At 48.1% G+C, this 27,638-nt stretch overlaps 1 protein-coding gene and 1 pseudogene across 5 annotated transcripts in view; one reads left to right on the forward strand and one right to left on the reverse strand.

Moving 5' to 3' along the window:
• sfswap (splicing factor SWAP) overlaps positions 1-27,638 on the forward strand; it is a 155,631-nt gene that overhangs the window by 100,964 nt on the left and 27,029 nt on the right. For all 5 annotated transcript variants that reach the window (XR_011949477.1, XM_072518075.1, XM_072518159.1 and 2 more), the window contains exons 14-16: positions 5,648-5,845; positions 18,134-18,393; positions 20,004-20,135. Coding sequence is in view for 4 of the 5 variants with exons in the window: in XM_072518075.1 (XP_072374176.1) it covers positions 5,648-5,845; positions 18,134-18,393; positions 20,004-20,135 (590 nt within the window). In the remaining variant the exon portion in view is untranslated. The remainder of the gene's footprint in view (positions 1-5,647; positions 5,846-18,133; positions 18,394-20,003; positions 20,136-27,638) is intronic.
• Positions 21,860-26,433, reverse strand: LOC140428912 (adenylate kinase isoenzyme 5 pseudogene; annotated as a pseudogene).

A 27,638-nucleotide genomic window follows, 5' to 3' on the forward strand; every position in this document is an offset into this window, starting at 1 on the left:
GGCAGCCCAGTAATACCCACACAGAATAGGTAACACTAACCCTCCTCTGTCCCTACTCCGCTCCAGAATCACCCTTCTCACCCTTGGGGTCTTTTTCGCCCACACGAATCCCATGATGCTCCTGCTGACACGCTTAAAAAAGGCCTTGGGGATCAGGATGGGGAGGCACTGGAATACAAAAAGGAACCTCGGGAGCACTGTCATTTTCACCGACTGCACCCTACCCACCAGGGAGAGAGGCAGCATATCCCACCTTTTAAACCCCTCCTCCATCTGCTCCACCAGCCTCGTCAAGTTGAGCTTGTGTAGGGCCCCCCAGCTCCTGGCCACTTGGATCCCCAGGTACAGAAAACTCCTTTCCGCCCTCTTAAAGGGAAGCTCGCCTATCCCCCTTCCCTGGTCCCCTGGGAGTACCACGAAGAGCTCACTCTTCCCCACATTGAGCTTATACCCGGAAAAGTCCCCAAACTCCCTGAGGATCCGCATCACCTCTGGCATCTGGGGCTAGTTTAGCACACTGGGATAAATCGCTGGCTTTTAAAGACGAGCAAGGCAGACCAGCAACACGGCTCAATTCCCGTACCAGCCTCCCCGAACAGGTGCCGGAATGTGGCAACTAGGGGCTTTTCACAGTAACTTCATTGAAGCCTACTTGTGACAATAAGCAATTTTAATTTCATTCATTTCATTTCATCCCCCCACTGGGTCCGCCACATACAGTAACAGGTCATCGGCATACAACGATCCCCCCCCCCCGACCAGCCCCCTCCAGTTCCTGGACTCCCTTCGAGCCATAGCCAAAGGCTCAATTGCCAATGCAAATAGCAAGGGGGATAGGGGGCACCCCTGCCTTGTCCACCGGTACAGCCAAAAGTATTCCGACCTCCTCCGATTTGTGGCCACACTCGCCACCGGGGCTTTGTAAATTAGCCTAACCCAACTAATGAACCCCTCCCTAAACCCAAACCTCAACACTTCCCAAAGGTACCCCCCTCCCTCGCCTCATTGAAAGTCCTCACTAATAGAGGGCCCAGCAGGTCCATGTACTTCCGGTAAAATTCCACCGGGAACACATCTGGCCCCGGTGCCTTCCCTGTCTGCATACTCCCCAGCCCCTTAGTCACTCCTCCAGCCCTACAGGTGCCCCAAGCCCAGCCACCTGCTCCTCCTCCACACTCGGGAACCTCAGCCGATCCAAAGATCGATGCACCCGCCCCATCCTCCGTCGGGGGCTCAGACCTATACAGCCCCTTATAAAAGTCTCTAAATACCCCATTTAGTCCCACCGCACTCCGCACTGTGTTCCCCCCCCTTTATCCCTAACTCCCCCAATCTCTCTCACTGCCTCCCGCTTCCGAAGCTGGTGTGCCAACATCCGGCTAGCCTTCTCCCTGTACTCATACACCACCCCTTGTGCTTTCCTCCACTGCACCTCTGCCTTCTTGGTGGTCAACAGGTCGAACTCGGCCTGGAGGCTTCATCGCTCCTTGTGTAGTCCCTCCTCGGGGACCTTTTCATACCTCCTATCCACCCTTAAAAGCTCCCCCACCAATCTCTCCCTCTCTCTCCTCTCCTTCTCCTTGTGGGCCCTAGTGGAGATTAGCTCTCCCCTAATCACTGCCTTCAGTGCCTCCCAGACCACTCCCACCTGCACCTCCCCATTATCGTTGGCCTCTAGATAGCTTTCAATGCACCCCCGGATCCGCCCACTCACCGCCTCATCCACCAGCAAGCCCACATCCAGGCGCCACAGCGGGCGCTGGTCCCTCTCCTCCCCTAGCTCCAACTCCACGGTAGCATTGTGGATAGCACAATTGCTTCACAGCTCCAGGGTCCCAGGTTCGATACCGGCTTGGGTCACTGTCTGTGCGGAGTCTGCACATCCTCCCCGTGTGTGCGTGGGTTTCCTCCGGGCGCTCCGGTTTCCTCCCACAGTCCAAAGATGTGCAGGTTAGGTGGATTGGCCATGAAAAATTGCCCTCCGTGTCCAAAATTTCCCTTAGTGTTGGGTAGGGTTACTAGGTTCTGGGGATAGGGTGGAGGTGTTGACCTTTGGTAGGGTGCTCTTTCCAAGGGCCGGAGCAGACTCGATGGGCCGAATGGCCTCCTCCTGCACTGTAAATTCTCTCTCTGAAGCTCCACCCAATGCGGGGCATGGTCTGAGATAGCTCTGTGTCCTCCACCCTCGGGATTAGTGCCCTGCTCATAACGAAGAAGTCTGTAGGCCACCCGCACCCCCTGCAGCTTACCACTCAGCATCACATACCTACCTCCATTGTCTGCCGCGATGTTCAGCGCCTCAAACGACACCCGCTTCCCCACCAAAATTGCCACCCCTCGATTCTTTGCGTCCAACCCCGAGTGGAAAACCTGCCCTACCCACCCCTTGAATGAAATGAAAATTGCTTATTGTCACAAGTAGGCTTCAAATGAAATTACTGTGAAAAGCCCCTAGTCGCCACATTCCGGCGCCTGTTCGGGGAGGCATGTTAGGCTGGTTTCTCAGCCTAACCTGATCTGCCACCCTCAAATGCGTCTCCTGGAGCATAACCACATTTGCCTTCAGTCCCTGCAGGTGCGCGAACACACGGGCCCTCTTGACCGGCCCGTTCAGGCCTCTCACATTCCAAGTTATCAACCGGATCAGGGCTCCCCCCCCCCCCCCACCCCGCCGATTGGCCATCCCCTTTTCTAGGCCAGCCATGTGCCCACGTCTCCCGCACTCTCCATTCCCCCCAGCGGCAGACCCCTGCCCCGACTCTCTCCGAGCTCCAGCTCCCCTTTGGCCAATGCAGCAGCAACCCAGCCCCCCCCCAGCTAGGTCTCCCCCGGAGCTGCGTTGCTCCCCCCATAGCACTCCCGTGAGTCATAGATTTCATAGAATTTACAGTGCAGAAGGAGGCCATTCGACCCATCGAGTCTGCACCGACTCTTGGAAAGAGCACCCCACCCAAGGTCCATACCTCCACCCCATCCCCCATAACCCAGTAACCCCACCCAACACTAAGGGCAATTTTGGACACTAAGGGCAATTTATCATGGCCAATCCACCTAACCCGCACATCTTTGGACTGTGGGAGGAAACCGGAGCACCCGGTGAAAAAACCCATGCGCACACGGGGAGAATGTGCAGACTCCGCACAGACAGTGACCCAAGCCAGAATCGAACCTGGGACCCTGGAGCTGTGAAGCAATTGTGCTATCCACAATGCTACCGTGCTACCATGTGCCCGAGTCAGCTGACTCCTGCTGACCCCGGCCACTCCCGCCACTCCATCGACCCCGCAGTGTGGTAGTCTGTCTACTCTTTCTCCCCCCCCCCCCCTCCTGTCCATCAGCGAGCGCTCCTCTCCAACACCGCCCTTCCCCCGGCTCCGTCCCCTTCCCTAGCACAGGAAAAAGCCCGCGCTTTCCATCAAACCAGTCCCGCCCTCTCTGGCGCAGCTCCCTTTTGCGGCCTAATCCCAGCTCCCCCACCTCACGCTAACCATCTCCCCTCCCTCCCCAACGGGGCCCCGTCCTTCCAACCACCGACGCCCACACTCTCACACAACCCCCACTTCGAACCATTTCACCCTACCCCACCCAGCACCCAAGGAAACAAAACAGAACAGAACATCCCCCAAAGCACAGAACCACAGTAGATCCCCCGCGACCTCCCCTCACAACCGACCCTCAGTCCGTGTCCAACTTTTCGGCCTGAATAAAAGTCCACGCCTCCTCAGGCGTCTCAAAGAAATGGTGCCGGTCCTTAAACGTGACCCACAGTCGCGCCGGCTGCAACATCCCAAATTTCACCCCCTTCCGATGCAGAACCACCGTAGCCCGATTGGACCTGTCCCTCTTCTTGGCCACCTCTGCGCTCCAGTCCTGGTATATATGGACCTCTGTATTCTCCCACCTACTGCTCCGCTCCTTTTTTGCCCATCTTAGGACACACTCCCTGTCCACCATGCGGTGGAACCGCACCAATACCACCCGCGGCGGCTCATTAGACTTGGGCCTCCTCGCCAGGACTCGGTGGGCCCCATCCAGCTCCAGGGGCCTCGGGAAGGCACCCGCGCCCATCAACGTGTTCAGCATCGTGACCACATATGCTCCAGCATCCGATCCCTCCGGGAGACCCAGAATCCGCAGGTTCTTCCTCCTCGACCGATTATCCATGTCCTCGAACTTCTGCCATTTCTTATGCAACGCCTCGTGCAGCTCCACCTTCACCGCCAGGCCCAATATCTCGTCCTCATTCTCCGAGGCCTTCTGCCGCACCTCCCGGATCGCCGCCCCTTGGGCCTTCTGGGTCTTGACCAGCTTGTCGATCGAAGCCTTCATCGGCTCCAGCAGCTCTGCTTTCAATTCCGTGAAGCAGCGCTTGAGAAACTCCTGCTGCTCTTGCGACCACTGCGCCTACGCTGTCTGGTCTCCACTCGCCGCCATCTTGGTTTTCCTCCCTTGCACTTTTCGCTGCACCAAAATTACTTTTTTCCCCGCTCGACTTCTGGTCCAATCCATACAGTGCCGGGGAAATCGTACTGTCACCTTCCCACACTGGGAACCGTCGAACAAATACCGCTGGGGCCACTAAAAAGAGCCCAAAAGTCAGTTTCTGGCTGGAGCTGCTGAACGTGCGACTTAGCTCAGCATAGCCGCAACCGGAAGTCCAATCTCTCCTCTTGCAACCTGCATCGGACTGGTGTGGATTTCTCTTATCTTTTTATCACGCAATATGTTCTTTTCTTTCATTGGCAATTAGCGCATTGCATTTTTCTGCAACTTCATCATGACTTCAGTGTGTAGCCTCAGAGACAGGCCTTCGTTATTTTAGAAAAAGCAGAGTGTACCTTGGAGACTGTACACATCATTCACCAATTTTCACATCTTTGAGCTTTTCAACAGATCATCTGTGTGGTTATTAAACCATCTCGGATGTCTGACAGCCAGTGTTCAGATCTCTTGGAGTTTCTACCTTGTCCTTTTCCGCCTGCTGTTTCTTTTACTAGTTTCCCCCAATTAAGTCAGCTTGCCTTATTGTCTTGTTCCAAAAATATAAAGCTGGCTTTTTATCCATTTCGATGGGCCTGCGATGTATTATTTATCATACTTCTGATTTTTAACATGTTGTATCCTTTTTTTGTCGACTGAATGTTATCTGAGAAATGCAGTACCTGCTAACAGTAAATGGTGAGCAGCCTTCAGCCCATTGGTGTTGTGTCTGTACCTTCTGCACAATAAGTGATCCAAATTAACAGGATATGATTCAATATTTTAACAAAGCATTTTGAATTGGCTGCACAGCACCACTACCAGATATTTGAATTTAGTGGGTCAGGAATTGATGGGATACAGGAGAATATGATCTCTGCAACATATCACATTGTAGATTCTCATTCTTTGTAGGTACGTTTTAAAAAATATGATGTGTGAAACGACAACGTTTGTTACGCCAACTTTCTGGCAATATCTCAAACTGATGTTAACAAAAGTTACTTTACTGTTTTAAGTAATGGATCACTATATGCTTGAATGAGCTTTTCAAAATTAACCTCATGAAAAGTCTTCAGTTAGTCAAAGCTTTAATTTATAATTGTCGACATAACTTTATTTGAGTGACAAATTCTTATTCATTCAAAACTCTCTGTAATTTGTTCAGATTGACAACACTGAAGTATTTGCCGCTAAATTTCATCAAAGGTTCATCACAAAAATAACTTCAGATGTGGGGTGCCGTTCAGCCCACCTAGTTCATCCTTCTATTGAAACCTGCCGTCCTTCTAATGCAACATCTAACTGTCTCCTGAATGATTCCAGAAATTATGCCTCTACAGCCATACCCAGAAGATCACTTCAGGTATTAATCATTCTTTGCATAAGATTTGCTGGATCTGGAACTACGACCAGTTTATACTTGTGTTCACTCATGATGCAGATGTGGTTCAAATTAATATGATGTTCTGGTTTAACCTCTTCTATTCAGCTTGTTTACTTTGTACTATTAGAACATAGAACATACAGTGCAGAAGGAGGCCATTCGGCCCATTGAATCTGCACCGACCCACTTAAGTCCTCTTAAGGCCTTAGGAAGGAGGAAGAAGGAGGCCTATGTGAAGATGAGGTGTGAAGTTTCAGTTGGGGCGATGGATAGTTACAAGGTAGCGAGGAAGGATCTAAAGAGAGAGCTAAGACGAGCAAGGAGGGGACATGAGAAGTATTTGGCAGGAAGGATCAAGGAAAACCCAAAAGCTTTCTATAGGTATGTCAGGAATAAGCGAATGACTAGGGAAAGAGTAGGACCAGTCAAGGACAGGGATGGGAAATTGTGTGTGGAGTCTGAAGAGATAGGCGAGATACTAAATGAATATTTTTCGTCAGTATTCACTCAGGAAAAAGATAATGTTGTGGAGGAGAATGCTGAGCCGCAGGCTAATAGAATAGATGGCATTGAGGTACGTAGGGAAGAGGTGTTGGCAATTCTGGACAGGCTGAAAATAGATAAGTCCCCGGGACCTGATGGGATTTATCCTAGGATTCTCTGGGAGGCCAGGGAAGAGATTGCTATACCTTTGGCTTTGATTTTTATGTCATCATTGGCTACAGGAATAGTGCCAGAGGACTGGAGGACAGCAAATGTGGTCCCTTTGTTCAAAAAGGGGAGCAGAGACAACCCCGGCAACTATAGACCGGTGAGCCTCACGTCTGTAGTGGGTAAAGTCTTGGAGGGGATTATAAGAGACAAGATTTATAATCATCTAGAGAGGAATAATATGATCAGGGATAGTCAGCATGGCTTTGTGAAGGGTAGGTCATGCCTCACAAACCTTATTGAGTTCTTTGAGAAGGTGACTGAACAGGTAGATGAGGGTAGAGCAGTTGATGTGGTGTATATGGATTTCAGCAAAGCGTTTGATAAGGTTCCCCACGGTAGGCTATTGCAGAAAATACGGAGGCTGGGGATTGAGGGTGATTTAGAGATGTGGATCAGAAATTGGCTAGCTGAAAGAAGACAGAGGGTGGTGGTTGATGGGAAATGTTCAGAATGGAGTACAGTCACAAGTGGAGTACCACAAGGATCTGTTCTGGGGCCGTTGCGGTTTGTCATTTTTATCAATGACCTAGAGGAAGGCGCAGAAGGGTGGGTGAGTAAATTTGCAGACGATACTAAAGTCGGTGGTGTTGTCGATAGTGTGGAAGGATATAGCAGGTTACAGAGGGATATAGATAAGCTGCAGAGCTGGGCTGAGAGGTGGCAAATGGAGTTTAATGTAGAGAAGTGTGAGATGATTCACTTTGGAAGGAATAACAGGAATGCGGAATATTTGGCTAATGGTAAAGTTCTTGAAAGTGTGGATGAGCAGAGGGATCTAGGTGTCCATGTACATAGATCCCTGAAAGTTGCCACCCAGGTTGATAGGGTTGTGAAGAAGGCCTATGGAGTGTTGGCCTTTATTGGTAGAGGGATTGAGTTCCGGAGTCGGGAGGTCATGTTGCAGCTGTACAGAACTCTGGTTCGGCCGCATTTGGAGTATTGCGTACAGTTCTGGTCACCGCATTATAGGAAGGACGTGGAGGCTTTGGAGCGGGTGCAGAGGAGATTTACCAGGATGTTGCCTGGTATGGAGGGAAAATCTTATGAGGAAAGGCTGGTGGACTTGAGGTTGTTTTCGTTGGAGAGAAGAAGGTTAAGAGGAGACTTAATAGAGGCATACAAAATGATCAGGGGGTTGGATAGGGTGGACAGTGAGAGCCTTCTCCCGCGGATGGAAATGGCTGGCACGAGGGGACATAACTTTAAACTGAGGGGTAATAGATATAGGACAGAGGTCAGGGGTAGGTTCTTTACGCAAAGAGTAGTGAGGCCGTGGAATGCCCTACCTGCTACAGTAGTGAACTCGCCAACATTGAGGGCATTTAAAAGTTTATTGGATAAACATATGGATGATAATGGCATAGTGTAGGTTAGATGGCTTTTGTTTCGGTGCAACATCGTGGGCCGAAGGGCCTGTACTGCGCTGTATTGTTCTATGTTCTATGTTCTAAGACTTCCACCCTATCCCTGTAACCCAATAACCCCATCAACCCTTTTTTGGTCACTAAGGGCAATTTATCATGGCCAATCCACCTAACCTGCACGTCTTTGAACTGCGGGAGGAAACCGGAGCAAACCCACGCCTTACCCAAAGAAAAATAATAATAGATTAATTTGCAATCTAATTTGATGCATTTTAGTCTCTAATACGTCCACTTGTATTTGCTAGTGTCATGAGTTCTGCTTAGTCGCATAATAGAACATAGAACATTACAGCGCAGTACAGGCCCTTCGGCCCTCGATGTTGCGCCGACCTGTGAAACCAATCTAAAGCCCATCTACACTATTCCCTTATCATCCATATGTCTATCCAATGACCATTTGAATGACCTTAGTGTTGGCGAGTCCACTACTGTTGCAGGCAGGGCATTCCATGCCCTTACTACTCTCTGAGTAAAGAACCTACCTCTGACATCTGTCCTATATCTATCTCCCCTCAATTTAAAGCAATGTCCCCTCATGCTAGCCATCACCATGCGGGGAAAAAGGCTTTCACTGTCCGCCGTCTTGCCGTAACTTAATGTATAAGTTATGCCAAGATTATTCAACAGTCTATCCTTACACCCTGTTTCCTGTTGTTAGCCAATTCTCCAGCCCCATGAGTCCTTGCATATTAACCTTTGGTGTGGCACTTTATCAAATACCTTTTGACAAACCAAGTATATTACATCCAATGGCTTCCCTTAGACCGATGAGTTACTTTCTCATAAAGCTCCAGTCAATTAATTTGTCCCGACACCATTTCCATTTTCATGACTGAGGCCTGCTGAATATTGCAACGTTTTCCCGATGTCAGGGGAAATTGGCCTGTAGTTCTGTTTTCTCTTTCCTTTTCTTAAATGGTGATGTTCTAATTACTAACTACCAATCTTCACCTAGCAGTATTTGACTTTGAAATAACATCACTGTTCCATTAGCACCTGTAGGAAAGCAAAAGTTGGCACTTCACATGCTGCTCTGTCCACCGCTCTGAAAATGAATGTTTTTATCTTCAAACTGATGAGGTTCAAAACTGAAAAGTTATAGCCACTGGAAGGAATTGTTCGGAGACAGTGGTACTGAAACTCCTCACTTCCAATTTGTTATGAACATAGAATTTACAGTGCAGAAGGAGGCCATTCGGCCCATCGAGTCTGCACCGACTCTTGGAAAGAGCACCCAACCCAAGGTCCACACCTCCACCCTATCCCCATAACCCAGTAACCCCACCCAACACTAAGGGCAATTTTGGACACTAAGGGCAAGTTAGCACGGCCAACCCACCTAACCTGCACATCTTTGGACTGTGGGAGGAAACCGGAGCACCCGGAGGAAACCCATGCGCACACGGGGAGGATGTGCAGACTCCGCACAGACAGTGACCCAAGCCGGAATCGAACCTGGGACCCTGGAGCTGTGAAGCAATTGTGCTATCCACAATGCTACCATGCTGCCCCTAATTGTGGAAATAAGAAAGAGATACAGTGCTTTTCATAATCTTGATGTCTGTAAAGCACTTTGGTACAATAAAGCACTTTTAAAGTGCAGCCACTGTGGTAGGGTAACGTGGCAGCCAATTTGTGCACAACAAGTTCTCACCAACACCAATGTGACGGTGGTGATGAGTGACTGAGGGATAAATATTGGCAAGGGCACCACACAGGACAACTCAGACACATGGCAAGATGGAGACAGGTGGGTCTGGAATTCCCCATCATGCTGATTCCCTCCTATGGTCCAGGAAATTGGCCATTTCTCAGGAGGCTGGGCCACTTCTGCCTACAAGTGGTGGAGGTCCTATAAAGGCCCCTCCCTCCCACGCCACCGGAGCTCCCTGCAGTGTCAAAAGCATTAGTAAAAGGAGGCAGCCTCCCTGTGATAGTCTGAAGGACAAACACCCTGATAGCTTTTAAAATCACACCCTGCCCAAAACGCTGTGCTGATGGTAGAAACCGCCAAAGTAGCACGTATGGACCAAGCAGGTAGAAAGCAAAACTAAGGTTTATTTACACTCTTCAAGAATCTCCACTGCCTGAAGCAGGTCAGGGTTTTTATACTAATGAGCTCTTCCCTTAAGGAGCAGCCCCGTCCCCATTACCGGGGATGTTCGTACTCTGGAGGTCATGGTGAATTTGAAAGTTCTTTTGGTGTGACCTCCACAAGGGTTAGAAAGAACACAACCCCCCCCCCCCCCCCCCCCTCCCCAAACCATGAGCAGGTCCAAGGAGTCTCTAGTTTTCTTAGCCCAGGAAAGGCCTTCGGGGGCCCGCCTTGTGGCATCAGGAGGTGTATACCGAACCGGGGAGCAGCGTTTTCGCACGGAGTGTCTGGGCGGGGTCAGCGGAATGGAGGCGCCGTGGGTGCTGACACGGCGGACTCCGGTGGTGGCAATATGTCCATGTCGGAATCGGAACTTGGCGCACCTTGTCCAGCATCTCGATCTCCAAATCCGGCTTCTCCATGGCTGGCACAACTGGGACCAACAGCGGCATCAGCAGCGTCGGTGGCAACGCGAGTTGTGGACGGGTCCGTCCGGAACATCTGGAATCTGAGCCGCACTCGTGAACGCCGACCCATTGTCCAAGACGAGTACCTTGGGTATCCTACGTGTGCTAACAGATTGTTGCAGCCTGTCGAGCTGCCGTTGCTTGCATTTTATGGGTCTCCATCCACTTGGAGTGGGCGTCCACTATAATGAGGAACATCGCTCCTTGGAGCGGTCCACAAAATCGATGTGGAGGCAAGACCAAGGGTGGCCCGGCCATTCCCACGGATGGACTGACACCGTCGGCAGCAGTTTCTGGTGCTCTTGGCACTGTGTACAACACTGGGCCACTTTGTCTAGATCTGCATCCAGCCTAGCTGCAGGCTAACATCTTCATCTTTTGATAACCCTGGGTGTCCATTGTGGAGGTCGAACCACCACGTGCATTCCCCACAGAATGGCACCGTCCTCCATGCTCAATTTGCGTACCTTGTTGGTTACACCTCAAGTCACCTGGCAAAGCATGGTTGGTGCTGGGCCCCATGCTGGATGATGTGTCGCACTTGGGACAACAGCGTCAGAGTCCAGCCACGGATCACGGAATCCCTACAGTAGAGAAGGAGGCCATTCAGCCATTGTGTCTGCACCAGCCCCAGCACCAATAGAGCATCCTACCTTGGCCCTATCCCTGCACCCCAATCTAACCGTTGGACAGTAAGGGGCAATTTAGCATGGTCAATTCCCCTAACCTGCACATCTTTGGACTGGGGGGAAATCGGAGCGCCCGGAGATAACCCACACAGACACTGGGAGAACATACAGCCTCCGCACAGACAGTCATCCAATCCCGGGTCCCTGGAGCTGAGGCAGCAGTGCTAACCACCCGGAGGCACAGCGGTTATCCTAGATGTGGGATGCTCTGACCGTCAGCGATTCCATAAAATGGAGGGCGGAGATGACCTCGTCAGTAGGCACCGGTGCAAGTGGCCTGGTGGGGAGAGGGAGGTGGATTAGCGCATCAGCGTGTGGAATTTTGGACCCGGATCGGTGTTCAGCTAATTGTAGTGTCCATCGTTGGATTCTGGCAGAGGCGATAGGGGAAATAGCCCCGCTCTCCTTAAATAACACCAACAAGAGTTTGTGATTGGTGAAGACGGTGAAAGGATGCCCCGAGACCGATTGGTGGAATCTTTTCACCCCAAATACTACAGCCATCCCCTCCTTCTCGATCTGTGCGTAGTTCTTCTCGGCGTCCGCCAATGTCAGAGGTGCAAAAGCAATGGGGCGTTCCGACCCGTCGTCCATTCGGTGGGCGAGGACAGCCCCGACCCCGCAGGGAGAAGTATCGCACTTCAAATGGGTCAAAGTGGGCCAGTAGACGGGAGGAGGACAGCTGCTTCTTGACCGACGTGAAGGCCGCCCACTGGGCCTGGGACCAATCTCAATGTTGACCCTTTTTTTAAACAGACGGAGAAGGGGGGCCAATTTCGTGAAGAGGTTTGGAATAAACTTGTCACAGTAATTTACGAGGCCCAAAAACGAGCGTGGTTCCGTCAGGCCATTGGGTACTGGGGCCTGATGGATGACCTGGACTTTTTCTTCTACGGGCGACCCATGGCGATCCACGTGATAACCCAGGTAGGTGACCTCAGCTGTGTTGAAAATACATTCCTCCCGGCTGAGCTGGACCCCACCCTCTACAAAACGCCTGAGGACTTCGGTCAGATTGGCCAGATACTCCCGTCAGGCGACCCAGTGTTCAAAGTCTCGTTGCAGTATACTGCTACTCTCTGGAGTCTGCGCAGGATGTTCTCATATCAATCGTTGGAAGATGGCGCAAGAGGAAGAATCTCCAAAAGGCAGCCGGTTATACCCGTACAGCCCGTGGTGTGTGTTGATAGTCACAAAAATCGCCTGGACTCCAAGGCCAAAGACAACTGGAGGTACACGCGGGATATGCATGAAGCCATGCAATGTAGGTGGGGATAGACACCATCGTCGTCGTTCACGAAGTGGGTCTGGTCCCTGGGACAGCGGGTGCTTTTGGCGGGGCAGTGGGCCCTCTCTGGGTCGCTTGCATTCCGCGGTACTACAGCCAGCAGTCGCTTGTCGGTACCCGTACTTCGGGTCCTCACGGTCGGGGGAGAATGTTTCGCTGCGCTCTGGGCCCTGAACAAAGAACAAAAAACAAAGAAAAGTACAGCAAAGAAACGGGCCCTTCAACCCTCCAAGCCTGCGCCGACCATGCTGCCTGTCTAAACTAAAATCTTCTACACTTCCGGGGTCCGTATCCCTCTATTCCCATCCTATTCAGGTATTTGTCAAGATGCCCTTAAACGTCATTATCGCCCCTGCTTCCACCACCTCCTCCGGCAGCGAATTCCAGGCATCCACTACCCTCTGTGTAAAAAAAACATGCCTCGTACATCTCGAAACCTTGCTCCTCGCACCTTAAACATATGCCCCAGAGTAATTGACCCCTTGACCCTGGGAAAAAGTCTCTGAACATCCACTCTGTCTATGCCCCTCATAATTTTGTAGACCTCTACCAGCCCTCAACCTCCTTCGTTCCAGTGAGAACAAACCAAGTTTATTCAACCGCTCCTCATAGCTAATGCCCTCCATACCAGGCAACATTCTGGTAAATCTCTTCTGCATCCTCTCTAAAGCCTCCACATCCTTCTGGTAGTGTGGCGACCAGAATTGAACACTATACTCCAAGTGTGGCCTAACTAAGGTTCTATCCAGCTGCAATATGACTTGCCAATTATTATACTCAATGCCCAGGCCAATGAAGGCAAGCATGCCGTATGCCTTCTTGACTATCTTCTCCACCTGTGTTGCCACTTTCAGTGACCTGTGGACCTGTACACCTAGATCTCTGACTGTCAATACTCTTGAGGGTTCTACCATTCACCTTATATTCCCTACCTGTATTAGACCTTCCAAAATTCATTAGCTCACATTTGTCCGGATTAAACTCCATCTGCCATCTCTCCACCCACGTCTCCAAACGATCAAAATCCTGCTGTATCCTCTGACAGTCCTCATCGCTGTCCGCAATTCCACCAACCTTTGTGTCGTCCGCAAACTTACTAATCAGACCAGTTACATTTTCCTCCAAATCATTTATATATACTACGAACAGCAAAGTCCCAGCACTGAACCCTGCGGAACACCACTAGTCACGACCCTCCAATCAGAAAAGCACCCTTCCATTGCTATTCTCTGCCTTCTATGACCTAGCCAGTTCTGTATCCATCTTGCCAGCTCACCCCTGATCCTGTGTGACTTCACCTTTTGTACCTGTCTGCCATGCGGGACCTTGTCAAAGGCCTTACTGAAGTCCATGTAGACAACATCTACTGCCCTACCTGCATTAATCATCTTTGTGACTGCCTCAAAAATCTCTGTCTTGTTAGTGAGACACAACATCACCTTCCCAAAACCATGCTGCCTCTCACTAATACGTCCACTTGCTTCCAAATGGGAGTAGATCCTGTCTCGAAGAATTCTCTCCAGTAATTTCCCTACCGCTGACGTAAGGCTCACTGCCTGTAATTCCTTGGATTATCCTTGCTACCCTTCTTAAATAAAGGAACAACATTGGCTATTCTCCAGTCCTCCGGGACTTCACCTGAAGACAGTGAGGATCCAAAGATTTCTGTCAAGGCCTCAGCAATTTCCTCTCTAGCCTCCTTCAGTATTCTGGGGTAGATCCTATCTGGCCCTGGGGACTTATCCACCTTAATATTTTTCAAAACACTTATCCACCTTAATATTTTTCAAAACACCCAACACCTCATCTTTTTGGATCACAATGTGACCCAGGCTATCTACACCCCCTTCTCCAGACTCAACATCCACTAATTCCTTCTCTTTGGTGAATACTGATGCAAAGTATTCATTTAGTACCTCGCCCATTTCCTCTGGCTTCACACATAGATTCCCTCCTCTGTCCTTCAGTGGGCCAACCCTTTCCCTGGCTACCCTCTTGCTTTTTATGTACGTGTAAAAAGCCTTGGGATTTTCCTTAATCCTATCTTCCAATGACTTTTCGTGACCCCTTCTAGCCCTCCTGGCTCCTTGCTTAAGTTCCTTCCTACGTTCCTTCATATTCCACATGGTCTTTGTCCGTTCCCAGCCTTCTAGCCCTGACAAATGCCTCCTTTTTCTTTTTGACAAGGCCTACAATATCTTTCGTTATCCAAGATTCCCCAAATTTGCCATATTTATCCTTTTATCTCACCGGAACATGCCGTTCCTGAATTCCTTTAAACTGACATTTGAAAGCCTCCCATATGTCAGATGTTGATTTACCCTCAAACATCCGCCCCCAATCTAGGTTCTTCAGTTCCTGCCTAATATTGTTATAATTAGCCTTCCCCCAATTTAGCACATTCACCCTCGGACCAATCTTATCCTTGTCCACCAGCACTTTAAAACGTACTGAATTGTGGTCACTGTTCCCGAAATGCTCCCCTACTGAAACTTCTACCACCTGGCCGGGCTCATTTTCCAATGCCAGGTCCAGTACAGCCCCTTCCGTCGTTGGACTATCCACATAATTTACCAATTATGGTAAGGCCTGTGTCCTTACGGGGGGCGTCACACTGCCGGGGGCCTGCTTCCAGCTGCCGGGGGCCTGCTTCCAGGGCGGAATCTGAGCGGCGCGCAGTTTGGCGGCCGAGGTTCAGCACTGCCATTCCTCCGAGTTCTTGAACCCTTTATTTCACGCTTTCAGGAGATGGAAATTCTATGGTGCGCTTCAAAGTCAGGTCAGTCACCCCCAGCAGTTTTCTCTGCGTCTCGGTATAACGGATTACACACACAAACTTGTCAATCGTTGAGCTTGGCACCAAATTCACATGTTTCCGCCAATTTGCGGAGGTGGGCTGGGAGGTCGCTGGTCGACTCTGACTGGGCCTGAGCTGCCGTGTGAAATCGGAAACGCCTGACTATTAACGGCAGTTTGGGGTCAAAATGCCCCCCTACCAGGGCCATCAACACGGCGAACGACAACAGATCTGGTGGAATCAGGTGGCTGAGGCTTTTTACAAGGCTGTAGGTAGGCCCACCGCAAGCCATCAGCGATACTATGTTTGCCGTTCATCCCTGATGATCCCGCAAGATCAGGGGGAAAACGCATGTGTTCCACATACTGCCCCCAGTCATCAATACCTGCTTGAAATGGTTCGAGTATGCAGCATTTCGGTGGATGGTTGAGAGGCCTCTCTCGGCCTAAATGAAGTGGCTCTGGCGCATGGTACCTGGCACCAGGCAGCTCCACTTTATTCTCGTCGCCAGTGTAGAATACGCCAAATTAGTATGCATGGACCAAGCAGGTAGAAAATAGAGTAATAATTATTTACAGTATCCAAGAATCTCCACTCTGGGAAGGGTCTCTCTCCCTAACCTGCACCCAGGTGAGGGTTTTAATACTATTCCCCTTGTTCAGGGGAAGCTCTGCCCCCGTTACCAGGGACGTTCGTACTCCGTGGACATCACGGGAAATCTGATAGTTCTTGTACTCTGACCTCAGCGAGAATTATAACACTGATGATGCAGAATGGCCACGGCCTGCCTAAAAGACCCATTTTTGCTTCAACATACGAGAGGATGTCTCCTTGAGGTATCTGCAGCTCTTTCACTGCTGGAGGCCTCCTATTGGTCCTCCAGCATTGGGAGCCTGCCTGTCATCCATAATTGGACAGTGAGTGTGCCTCCTGACCATTAATTGGCCAACTCCACAAAAATCGTGTTGATGACTTCCTGGTGCAGTGGAGTTGGGGCCCCATTTTTGGTCTGACCTCAAATGTAAAATCCAACTTACAGGATTAGCACTGCTTCTCCTGTGAAGGAGAAGACCAACATGATCCAGTAGGGTGGAAGACCTGTGCCTGTGCTGTAATTCCTGTGTAATAGCATTTCCTGTATTCTTAGCACTCTGTCTCACTGGGCAGAAATGCTGGTCAGGGCTCAACCTAAAAACCTGGCTCTAATGGTCCTGTTTAGCAAGGTTTAGTGCTTAGAGCAGGATTATTGCTTTTGCCTTTTTTTTTTCTAGCCTTATCCTATAAAGGTAACCTTTTATTAAGAAGTTGTTCAGTTGCATCTGTAGCCTGACTTATTAAAGCTGTCTATGAAACAGGTCTCTGGTTGTAATAAAAAAGAAAACGCTGGGTAAACTCCGCAGGTCTGACAGCCTCCGTGGAGAGAAGCAGAGTTAACGTTTCGGATCTAAATGAGTTCTGTAAAAGGACCATTTTGATCCGAAACGTTAACTTTGTTTCTTTCCACAGATGCTGCCAGACCGGCAAAGTTTTTCCAGCATTTTCTGGTTATATTTCAGATTTCCAGCACCCGCGATGCTTTTATTTGAAGCATTGGGTTGTGATGGTAACTTTATACTATCTAGTTAGAGTCATAGAGGTCACTCGCACAGAAAGGGCCCTTCGGCACATCGTGTCTGCGCCAGTTAAAAGCAACCACCTAACTATTCCACCCGTATTTTCCAGCACTTCGCCCATACCCTTGTCTGCCTTGTCATTGCAAATCCACATCTAATTCCTACTGAAATGTTATGATGGTCTCTGCCTTCAGTTCCGGACTCCCACCACCCTCTGGATGAAAAAGCTTTTCCTCCATTCATTTCACCTAAGTCAGTTCCACAGCTTTATAATTGATCACTTCAGTGTTCATTAACCACTGACCGAGAACTTAAGGAAATGCCAGCAAAGTTAAGAAAGCTTCTATCTAGCTTTTGGCAGCACACAGGAATAAAGCATTACATGTTAGTCAACAGCTAGTTAATGTCAAGTGGATGTACCTTTTAAGAAATGGGTGTTTATCAAATTGCTGCAGTGATGCCAGTGTATGGGTGGAGCTGGGCTGTTTGTCTTTCACTTTCGTTTTGAGCTGGCAGCTGCAGTGTGTTCTGCTTCGTTTTCAGAGGTGGACAGCTGCATTCAAAGCAAGCAGTTGTATAATGATCTCTCTCTCTACAAGCTAAGGAATGTCTCCAGATCATTGATGATTTCAAAGTAATACCTGTTTCTGTAGAGCATTTAAACCTGCTGTCTTTATTTTAAAAAGGGTTTAACTTATGGATGTTGTTTGGGAAGTTATTAAGGGTTACCTATAGAATATTTTATTTGGGAAAGTATCAGTGTTTGTAGTTGATAAGATGTTTACTGTGTGCTTATAAAATGTTAACTGGATTCATAGAATAAACATTGTTTTGTTTTAAACATACTTTAGCTTTCTGTTGCACCGCACATGTAAAGTGGGCCCTTGTGCTCCCCATAACCAAAATCTGTTTAAAGTTGTGGGTTAGGAAAACTCCATGATATACTTTGGGATTCTCTAAACCCTGGCCAATAATATTAACAGTGCAGACTTAAGTCCCTTAATACAGACTTTATCTGAATGCAAACGTTGGTTGACTAAATCTTTTATTGGGAAGCTGTGCAGGTTCCAATAGGATGCCATGCATTTGATGACTACAGTTTGTTTAGGCACAAAGGGGTAACAAAAACACGACGGCCATGTTTTTGGAAGGTGTTCTAAAATTCAACTCTTGTCTGTAGGTTGCCAGCGAAATTTCTCTGAAAATTGCCTCCGCTACGGAAGCCAATACGTCGCAACAGATTTCGACAAAAAGTGCAAGATCGGCAAAAGATAAAGAAAAGAAAAAAGAGAAGAAGCACAGGAAGAAGTCCCGTTCTCGATCTCGGTCACGTCCCAGATACCGGTTGAGGTCAAGATCAAAATCGAGATCTAGGTCAAGGTCACGGTCAAAAGCTAAACACTCTCTGCCTAGTGCCTATAGAAGTGTCAGACATTCAAGGTGTGTTAATGTTATTGAATATTTTACCTTGAAGGCTCAATGATTATATCTGTAGTACAGCAAATCTGATTTGTTAGGAACAGTTCTTATGTGGGGATTCTGTTATGTCATTATATGAAGAGTGACAGACAGGTAAAAGATCCTCTGACCCATCAAGCCTGCCCCACAAGGCTTCACAACCACCTAATCCAAATCCATCTAATCTTTTGGCGAGGCGAAACCCAGACCGAATAAGGAGAAAAGATCTGTGAAATTCCTCCTTGACGCATCCATGTTTTGAGCCTAGTCCAGGAGATTACTCTGCCCTTGATAATTCTATATAGTACTGACCCTCTTGCAAAAGGTGATGTGTGTCCCAGGCAGAAACAGGTCCAGCTCTTGCTTAAAGGATTTCTGCAAATCAGAGTTCATCACGAGCTCGGAGCCTGTTCAGTATTCTCTGAGGAAGCACCTTTTCCTGAAATCTAAGTGCTAAAGGTCTGGAAGTACACAATCCAAAGCGATGCCTACAGCTTTATGCTTCTACCAGCAGATGGAACTTTATTGAATCCAGAATCTGTAGATCTCCATACCTACAGCATCAATAATACACGCCGGGAAATTTGCAATGTCCTGGCTTCCTCTGGGCAACACCACAGGTGATGCACTAACATTCAGTCAACATCACAACTATTTTCGTCTATCCTTTTGTGTCGTTTTGTTAATTTTCCAGCTACTCTACAATTCTTTTTCTTAAAACCTTTTTCTGATGCCTGCAGAAAGTTGCGCCACACTATCCCAAAGTCACAGCCGCTAAAAAATAAGATTAAGCAAGGATGAGTTGTGCACAAAATTTGTAGTTGGTGTTGCATCTACAAGATGTTAAAAGCTTTGCAGATGAGCCATGATGTAGAAACCAGGAACATTCATCTCCCCGAGTCTCTTGGGCATTCAGTGAAAATAGATCAGGTTTTCCCAAATCTATTGAGCTGTGGAACCCTGGGTGACCTCCCAAGAGCGACAGGGAACTCCAAACATTTGCATAATGTTGATGCCTCTATTTTGCCGCGAAATGCGTGCAAACACGGAAATCAAATGTAAACAAGTCTTTTCTAGCTATATCTACCCATAAATTAGCAATTAAGAATAGGCACGGATCCACCAATGCATTCGCCAGCTACATAGCCACCTCATGTTAACCTCTGGCCTAGCCACCCTCCCATTGCCTCTTAACACTAACCCCTGGAAGTCGTACCAACATGACGGGTGGGTAATCTGGTAATAATTTAAAAGTTCCCAAGTTTTTTGTCAATTTTAATGGGTGGAGTGATGCTGGAAAACTGATTCTAATAAAGGACACCCGCTCCTGTCTCTCCTCGCACATACACACATTTGCCTCTCGCATCTCTCTCACATATCTCTCTCGCCCCAGTTTGGGAACCCCTGAGTTATATCATGGGTGTTCTGTAGCGTAACTCGGTTTGACTGCCTTTATACAGCACCTTCAACGTAGAAAAGCATTATCAAGAGCGTCATAGCGCAAGGAGAAGGAAAGTTAAAGAAGAGATAGCAAAGGGTCCAACTTACCAAGCACCTCTTGGTCGTAGTAAACCATTTTTTCTTTGCTGCAGATCAAGATCACCTCATGGAAGAAGAGTTCCGTCTTTGGAAAGAAGGCGGGATGACCGCGAAAGAGACAGAAATGTCCCCAGTGCCTACCGTGTCGGGAACAGCTCAGGCATAAGTAGCAGAAAGAGATCACGGTATGTTTGCCTCTTGGGTAATATTCAGTTCTGAACTAGTGTGGATTCTGTGGTATTGAGCCCTTTGTGGTTCACAGGGGTCATTGGGAACCTGCGCATGTTTCTATTTAAAGCTGTTGTTTGTTCAACCGTAATCCCATTGTTTACTTGGTTACCCTTTCAATTTGTATATTACATTTAATTTAAACCAGGGGCTGTTTAGCACAGGGCTAAATCGCTGGCTTTTAAAGCAGACCAAGGCAGGCCAGCAGTTCAATTCCCGTACCAGCCTCCCCGAACAGGCGCCGGAATGTGGCGACTAGGGGCTTTTCACAGTAACTTCATTTGAAGCCTACTTGTGACAACAAGCGATTTTCATTTTTCATTTCATTTATGATTCTCAATTTAGTAGAAACATTTGCTGCTGTGGGCATTAGTTCTATTGTAATGGTTGTTGCAGTGCAACTCATTAAAGCAGTATTTAAGAGTACTTTTAATTGCATTATTTATCGGAAAGGGAGAGCTATTCCTTATCCTTTGTGAGGCTCTGTTTAGCTTGTCAGGTGGCGATAAAGGCGAGTTGGTCCTGTTTTGATTAAACTTACCTTTCAACCATTTGGAATTTTCACATTCAGCTTGTAACATATAAAGTTTTGCATAAAAGGCTGCAATTAGCTTGGGGAGCTCAGGGTAAAACTTGGGAATCAGTAGGAAATCGGCTGAAGGATATAAAACCCATGGACGGCACAGTGGCACAGTGGTTAGCACTGCTGCCTCACAGCGCCAAGGGCCTGGGTTCAATTTCAGCCTTGGGTGGCTGTCTGTGTGGAGTTTGCATGTTCTCCCTGTATCTGTGTGGGTTTCCTTCCACAGTCCAAACATGTGTAGGTTAGGAGGACTGGCCATGCTAAATTGCCCCTTAGAGTCCAGGTATGTGCAGGGTAGGTGGGGTTGCAGGGATAGGGCAAGGGAGTGGGGTGCTCTTTCAGAGGGTCAGTGCAGACTCAATGGGCTAAATGGCCTCCTGCACTGTAGCAATTCTATGAAAACAATCATAACTGTAAAAGGATAGGTGTGCACATGATATGTTATGGTGGGTGCTGTTGAAATTACTTTAATTTACATTAACAGTTTGGATTCAAAAGCAGAATGCAATCTGTTATATCAATGGATGTCAAGCTAGAGGGAAGATACATCTGAGCTGGCAATTTGGGAACTATAATACATGTTGGATAAAATGCCTGGTTGGTATGGTACCCTATTGGATATTGTGCTAGCAACTCCTGAGGATCAGTTAAAATCTCCCCCATGCTAACTTGTGTAATTCATTTCATTTCATTTTCATAATTAAATTCAATAGATGCAGTATTGTATGGGCGGGGGGCGGAAACACCACAAAATCTGCTGGATTTGCATTAAAACCCAACAAGTGCATTAATGCCCTTCAGGGAAGGGAAGCTACACCCCTGGTTTCTTGCATGGGACTCCATTTCCACTATTTATTTCTTTTTTTTTATCCCTCCTTTATAAAGAACGTATACACACACAAAAGCACTGGTATAGAACATTTGTTTCTAAAGGGTTGTGGGTGAAAGTTGTCCAGGAGTTTTTAAGTCTCATTTTGTTGGTGCTGTTGATCCTGGTAAATCCTCCTAAGCAGACACGAAAACAAAACTTGAAGCAAACCAGGTAATCTGATCCCAGCGCAGCTCCTGCAGGGGATTTTCCAATCACAGTCTCGGCTGTTAAAGTTCATCAATAATCGCAGTGACACTTTGGGAAAACATCATCCTCTGTTCCCTCTCCTTGTATCTTCTTCAGGAGTCCTTTACCCTCATAATGTTTCACAACATTGGGCAGCACGGTAGCACAGGTGGATAGCACTGTGGCTTCACAGCGCCAGGGTCCCAGGTTCGATTCCCCGCTGGGTTACTGTCTGTGCGGAGTCTGCAAGTTCTCCCCGTGTCTGCGTGGGTTTCCTCTGGGTGCTCCGGTTTCCTCCCACAGTCCAAAGACGTGCAGGTTAGGTGGATTGGCCATGATAAATTGTTCTTAGTGACCAAAAAGGTTAGGAGGGGTTATTGGGTTACGGGGACAGGGGGAGGTGCGGGCTTAAGTGGGTCGGTGCAGACTTGATGGGCCGAATGGCCTCCTTCTGCACTGTATGTTCTATGTTCTATCTATGTTCATAGTCAACAGATACGGAATCAACAAAATAGGCGTCCACCCGTTTACGTATCGTCACCTCGTTGTCATCAAAGCGGTCGGGTTTGCTCGCGGTTCATTAGCCGCTCCTTCATAACTTCAGGACTGCACTCGATCAGCAGCACAATGGTCGGCAGAGTGAAAGATTTATCGAAGGCTTCAGCCTGTTTTAAAGTTCGAGGATATTCATCAATCATGAAGCCCTTTGTCTCCTCCAGATTCTCTCACATGGCATCCTTCAAAATCTCAAGTTGTTCCCAATGGCACCAGCCCTCCTTCAATCATGGTCTTAATTTTATTGCCTCGGTCTGTTTCATTGCTAATCTCCTTCCGCAGAAGGTTCCCTGTCGACAGATGTGTGAAACCATATTTCTCTGTCATCTTCATACATTGGCTACCTTTTCCCGAGCCAGGGCCCCCAATTACAAAGATAATTTTCATGAGTTTCAGTTTTTCTTGCAGGGACCAATCAGCAGTGGCAACATCTCCAGCCTGTTCCTCTGTATTTGAGCTCACATCAGCAATCTGGCAGAAATCGGGCCTGTCACTGGCTCTTTGATTGGGATGAGCTTTCTGCCCACTGTCAGAGTGGTATCTTCAAATACCTCCTGCTCCATCCGGTCCCCATCAAACATTACGATGAAACATTTCTCTTCATAATATTGGGCCACGGGCACGATGTTTTGTTTGAAGGTGTGAGACGCCTGTGAATGGCTTTCGAGTTATTATCAGGTTGTCCTTCCACTGCCCGTTTCTCCAATCTCTCTCTCAGCCGACCATTCGCACAAGCCAGATATTTCACCAGGTCTGGAACACAGATTTGATCATCGAAGCAAATTGCCTGGGAAACCTCGCGTGGAAAACCATCAGTGACAAAACCCTGCGAATCTGGATGCTGCATCACCTGCTGCTTAATCTCTATGATGGTTGTTTCCTGAGGAGCTAGCTCTCCATTGGTGATGATCTTTGCTATCAAGCCCCATTTCTGGTTGTTGCTGGTGTTGTGAAGCAGCAGCAGCTCCCTCTCACTGATATGTGGTTGAATCCGTAATGCTCGGCTATTTTCATGCTTTGGGTTCCTTTGCCACTAGCTGGCCCTCCGATGACCAGGATAATTCTCGGCCTTGGTTTCGATGGGTCAAACACCACGTACTCCTCGATGGGCTCATCTGTCTCTCAATAGAGAATTGATGAATTGGAGGGAGCCGGTCATATTGGCAGTGACTCAGGTTGTGACTCTCCGACAGAGCGCTCCGATAGACAGCTCTCCGCCCCTGGCTTCCACCAACTGGTGGCAATGTCCGTCTCTCCTGAACGATGAACGTGTCCCACCGCACTTTCTCCAGACCCCCGATCTCTCGCACTTTCTTCAGACAATTCTCCAGGTGATCCAGGGGCTTTTCAGGCTGGTGATCCCTGAGACCTGTCAACATACTCTTGAAAAGCAAAGGGATTTGCCTTTTGGAAATGTAATCTTTCGCTTCAGACTACTGACAGCTTTCCCACACCAACCTCCTGACGTGATGTTGCGGCCCTCTCTCCTCCTCTCCTCTCTCCCTCTCTCCTCTCCTTCTCTCCCTTTCTCCTTCTCTCCTCTCTCCCTCTCTCCTCTCTCCCTCTCTCTCCGTCTCTCCTCCTCTCTCCGTCTCTCCTCCTCTCTCCGTCTCTCCTCTCTCCCTCCACTATTTATTTCTGAGCTCCTCCGGGTCACTACGGTTGAGCAGTAAATTCCTTACCGGTCGGTGTTCCCTATGTCCCAATTATACATAATGGGAGTTTCTGCTTGAGCACAGAAATGGGAACTGCATCAATCATTCATCCATTATCAATGTGTAAATATCGAATGAAGTTGAATGAGAATTGACTGAAGAGGGTGAATTGGCTCCTTCAGTGCCGTAATGACTATGTAATCAAAGACGGGGGTAATCATCTTCAAATTATACAGTGATCTGGTCTGATACCTTTAGTACTATAGAACATAGAAAAATACAGCACAGAACAGGCCCTTCGGCCCACGATGTTGTGCCGAACCTTTGTCCTAGATTAATCATAGATTATCATAGAATTTACAGTGCAGAAGGAGGCCATTCGGCCCATTGAGTCCGCACAGGCTCTTGGAAAGAGCACCCTACCCATAGTCAACACCTCCACCCAACACTAAGGGCAATTTTGGACACTAAGGGCAATTTATCATGGCCAATCCACCTAACCTGCACATCTTTGGACTGTGGGAGGAAACCGGAGCACCCGGAGGAAACCCACGCAGACACGGGGAGGATGTGCAGACTCCACACAGACAGTGACCCAAGCCGGAATCGAACCTGGGACCCTGGAGCTGTGAAGCAATTGTGCTATCCACAATGCTACCATGCTGCCCTTAAGATCAGATAAATCTACACTATGTCATTTTACCGTAATCCATGTACCTATCCAATAGCTGCTTGAAGGTCCCTAATGCTTCCGACTCAACTACTTCCACAGGCAGTGCATTCCATGCCCCCACTACTCTCTGGGTAAAGAACCTACCTCTGACATCCCCCCTATATCTTCCAGCATTCACCTTAAATTTATGTCCCCTTGTAATGGTTTGTTCCACCTGGGGAAAAAGTCTCTGACTGTCTATCTATTCCCCTGATCATCTTATAAACCTCTATCAAGCCGCCCCTCATCCTTCTCCGTTCTAATGAGAAAAGGCCCAGCACCCTCAACCTTTCCTCGTAAGACCTACTCTCCATTCCAGGCAACATCCTGGTAAATCTCCTTTGCAGCTTTTCCAAAGCTTCCACATCCTTCCTAAAATGAGGTGACCAGAACTGTATACAGTACTCCAAATGTGGCCTTACCAAAGTTTTGTACAGCTGCATCATCACCTCACGGCTCTTAAATTCAATCCCTCTGTTAATGAACGCTAGCATACCATAGGCCTTCTTTACAGCTCTATCCACTTGAGTGGCAACTTTCAAAGATGTATGAACATAGACCCCAAGATCTGTCTGCTCCTCCACATTGCCAAGAACTCTACCGTTAACCCTGTATTCAGCATTCATATTTGTCCTTCCAAAATGGACAACCTCACACTTTTCAGGGTTAAACTCCATCTGCCACTTCTCAGCTCAGCTCTGCATCCTATCTATGTCTCTTTGCAGCCGACAACAGCCCTCCTCACTATCCACAACTCCACCAATCTTCGTATCATCTGCAAATTTACTGACCCACCCTTCAACTCCCTCATCCAAGTCATTAATGAAAATCACAAACAGCAGAGGACCCATTCCATGTCCAGTTCTGTTCAAAAGCTGACACATTTAAACCCTAAAAGCACTCTATAAACGTCCTGAGACTGATGTCCGGCATCGGAGGACTAAGGTTTGGGGAAAGAGTGGCAGAACTTGGTTGCAGTAAAAGATGTATATAGAACAGGAAAAGTAAGTCTGAACACTGCATGCAAATAAAAGACATGTTTAGGACAGATGTCAGGAAGTTCTTAATGACGTTGTGGACTGAAGAGAGGCAAACTGAGGTGCTTTATCTTCCGACCATCTGTCTGCAAGTAGAAGTGTTTTAATTGGTATAAAACTAGACTGTGGCGTGTTTCCACAAATCTCAGTTTGTGTCGTCCAAATCGCAGCAAACACTCTGATTAACTCAGAAGGTTAGTTTATTCGCACGTTCAAGCCCAGGGTAGGGATGGAATGTTCGCAACCTCTCACAAACTGGATTCCTTCATGGGGGGGGGGATCCACATCAGTGATTTCTTGGCTGAGGACAGCAGTACAAAATTCCGTTAAAGTCGAGGGTGATGCAGCAAGATCGGATTGATATTCAGAGACTTGTTCTGCATGGCAGGCGGTGGCCGTTGGCTTTAACGAGCTGAGATTTTTGCTGGCTGTTGGTCAGCTGGGAACTCTGGTGGTGTTCTCTTCAGATGGGAAGTGAATCAGCTGACTGTCTGTTTCTTGGTTCCCAACTGGTTCGAGATCTCAAAATGGTCACTTGAATCATGTGATCTCCACAGCGATTTCAAAAGGGATATTTGTCTGGTGTTTGAGTCTGACTTCTGTTTTATGGCAAATAATATCCCAGGCATTAGCCTCTGCAAAGAGTGACCATCCATATTGATGACCCTGTTTCGAGGGTCTTGATAGACCCTATGACTCCACTGGATGGGTGAGCTTATAAAGGTGCAAATTTTATTTCCAATTAAGGGACAATTTAGCGTGGCCAATTCACCCACCGTGCACATCTTTTTGGGTTGTGGGGGTGAGACCCATGCCGTCACAGGGAGAATTTGCAAACTCCATAGGATTTCAAAAAGAAAAATAGACATTGGACCACTGGAAAATGTGGCTGGAGAAGTAATAATAGGAAACAAAGAAAGGGCAGATGAACTGAATAGTTACTTTGCATCAGTCTTCACAATGGAAGATCCTGAGCTCCAGGCGAACCAGGGGGCAGAGGTGAGTGCAGTGACCATTACAAAGGAGAAGGTCCTGTGGAAACTGAAAGGTCTGAAGGTGGATAAATCACCTGGACCGGATGGACTACACCCCAGGGTTCTAAAAGCGATAGCTGAGAGATTGTGGAAGCATTGGTGATGATGTTTCAGGAATCACTGGAGGCAGGAAGGGTCCCAAAGGACTAGAAAGTGGCTAATTTAACACCACTGTTTAAGAAAGAAGGGAGACAGAAGACGGGAAATTATAGGCCGGTTAGCCTGACTTTAGAGTCCATTATTAAATTGGTAAGATTTTAAATTCCATTATCAAAGATGAGATCGCGGAGTACTTGGAAGTGCATGATAAAATAGGACTGAGTCAGCACGGCTTTGTCAAGGGGAGGTCATGTATGACAAATCTGTTAGAGTTCTTTGAGGAAGTAACAAGGACGTTCGACAAAGGATAACCAGTAGACGTGATTTAGTTAGATTTCCAGAAGACCTTTGACAAGGTGCCGCATAGGAGACTGTTAAATAAGTTAAGAGTCCATGGTGTTCAGGGTAAGATCCTGGCATGGATAGAAGATTGGCTGACTAGCAGAAGGCAGAGAGCGGGGATGAAGGGGTCTTTTTCAGGATGGCAGCCGGTGACTAGTGGTGTACCTCAGGGGTCGGTGCTGGGACCACAACTTTTCACAATATACATTAATGATTTGGAAGAAGGAACTGAGGGCATGGTTGCTAAGTTTGCAGATGATACAAAGATCTGTAGAGGGACAGGTAGTATTGAGGAAGCAGGCGGGTTGCAGAAGGACTTGGACAAGCTAGGAGAGTGGGCAATGAAGTGGCAGATGGAATACAATGTGAAAAAGTGAGGTTATGCA

Source organism: Scyliorhinus torazame, chromosome 1 (assembly GCF_047496885.1).
Source record: "Scyliorhinus torazame isolate Kashiwa2021f chromosome 1, sScyTor2.1, whole genome shotgun sequence".
NCBI classification, from domain to species: Eukaryota; Metazoa; Chordata; class Chondrichthyes; order Carcharhiniformes; family Scyliorhinidae; genus Scyliorhinus; species Scyliorhinus torazame.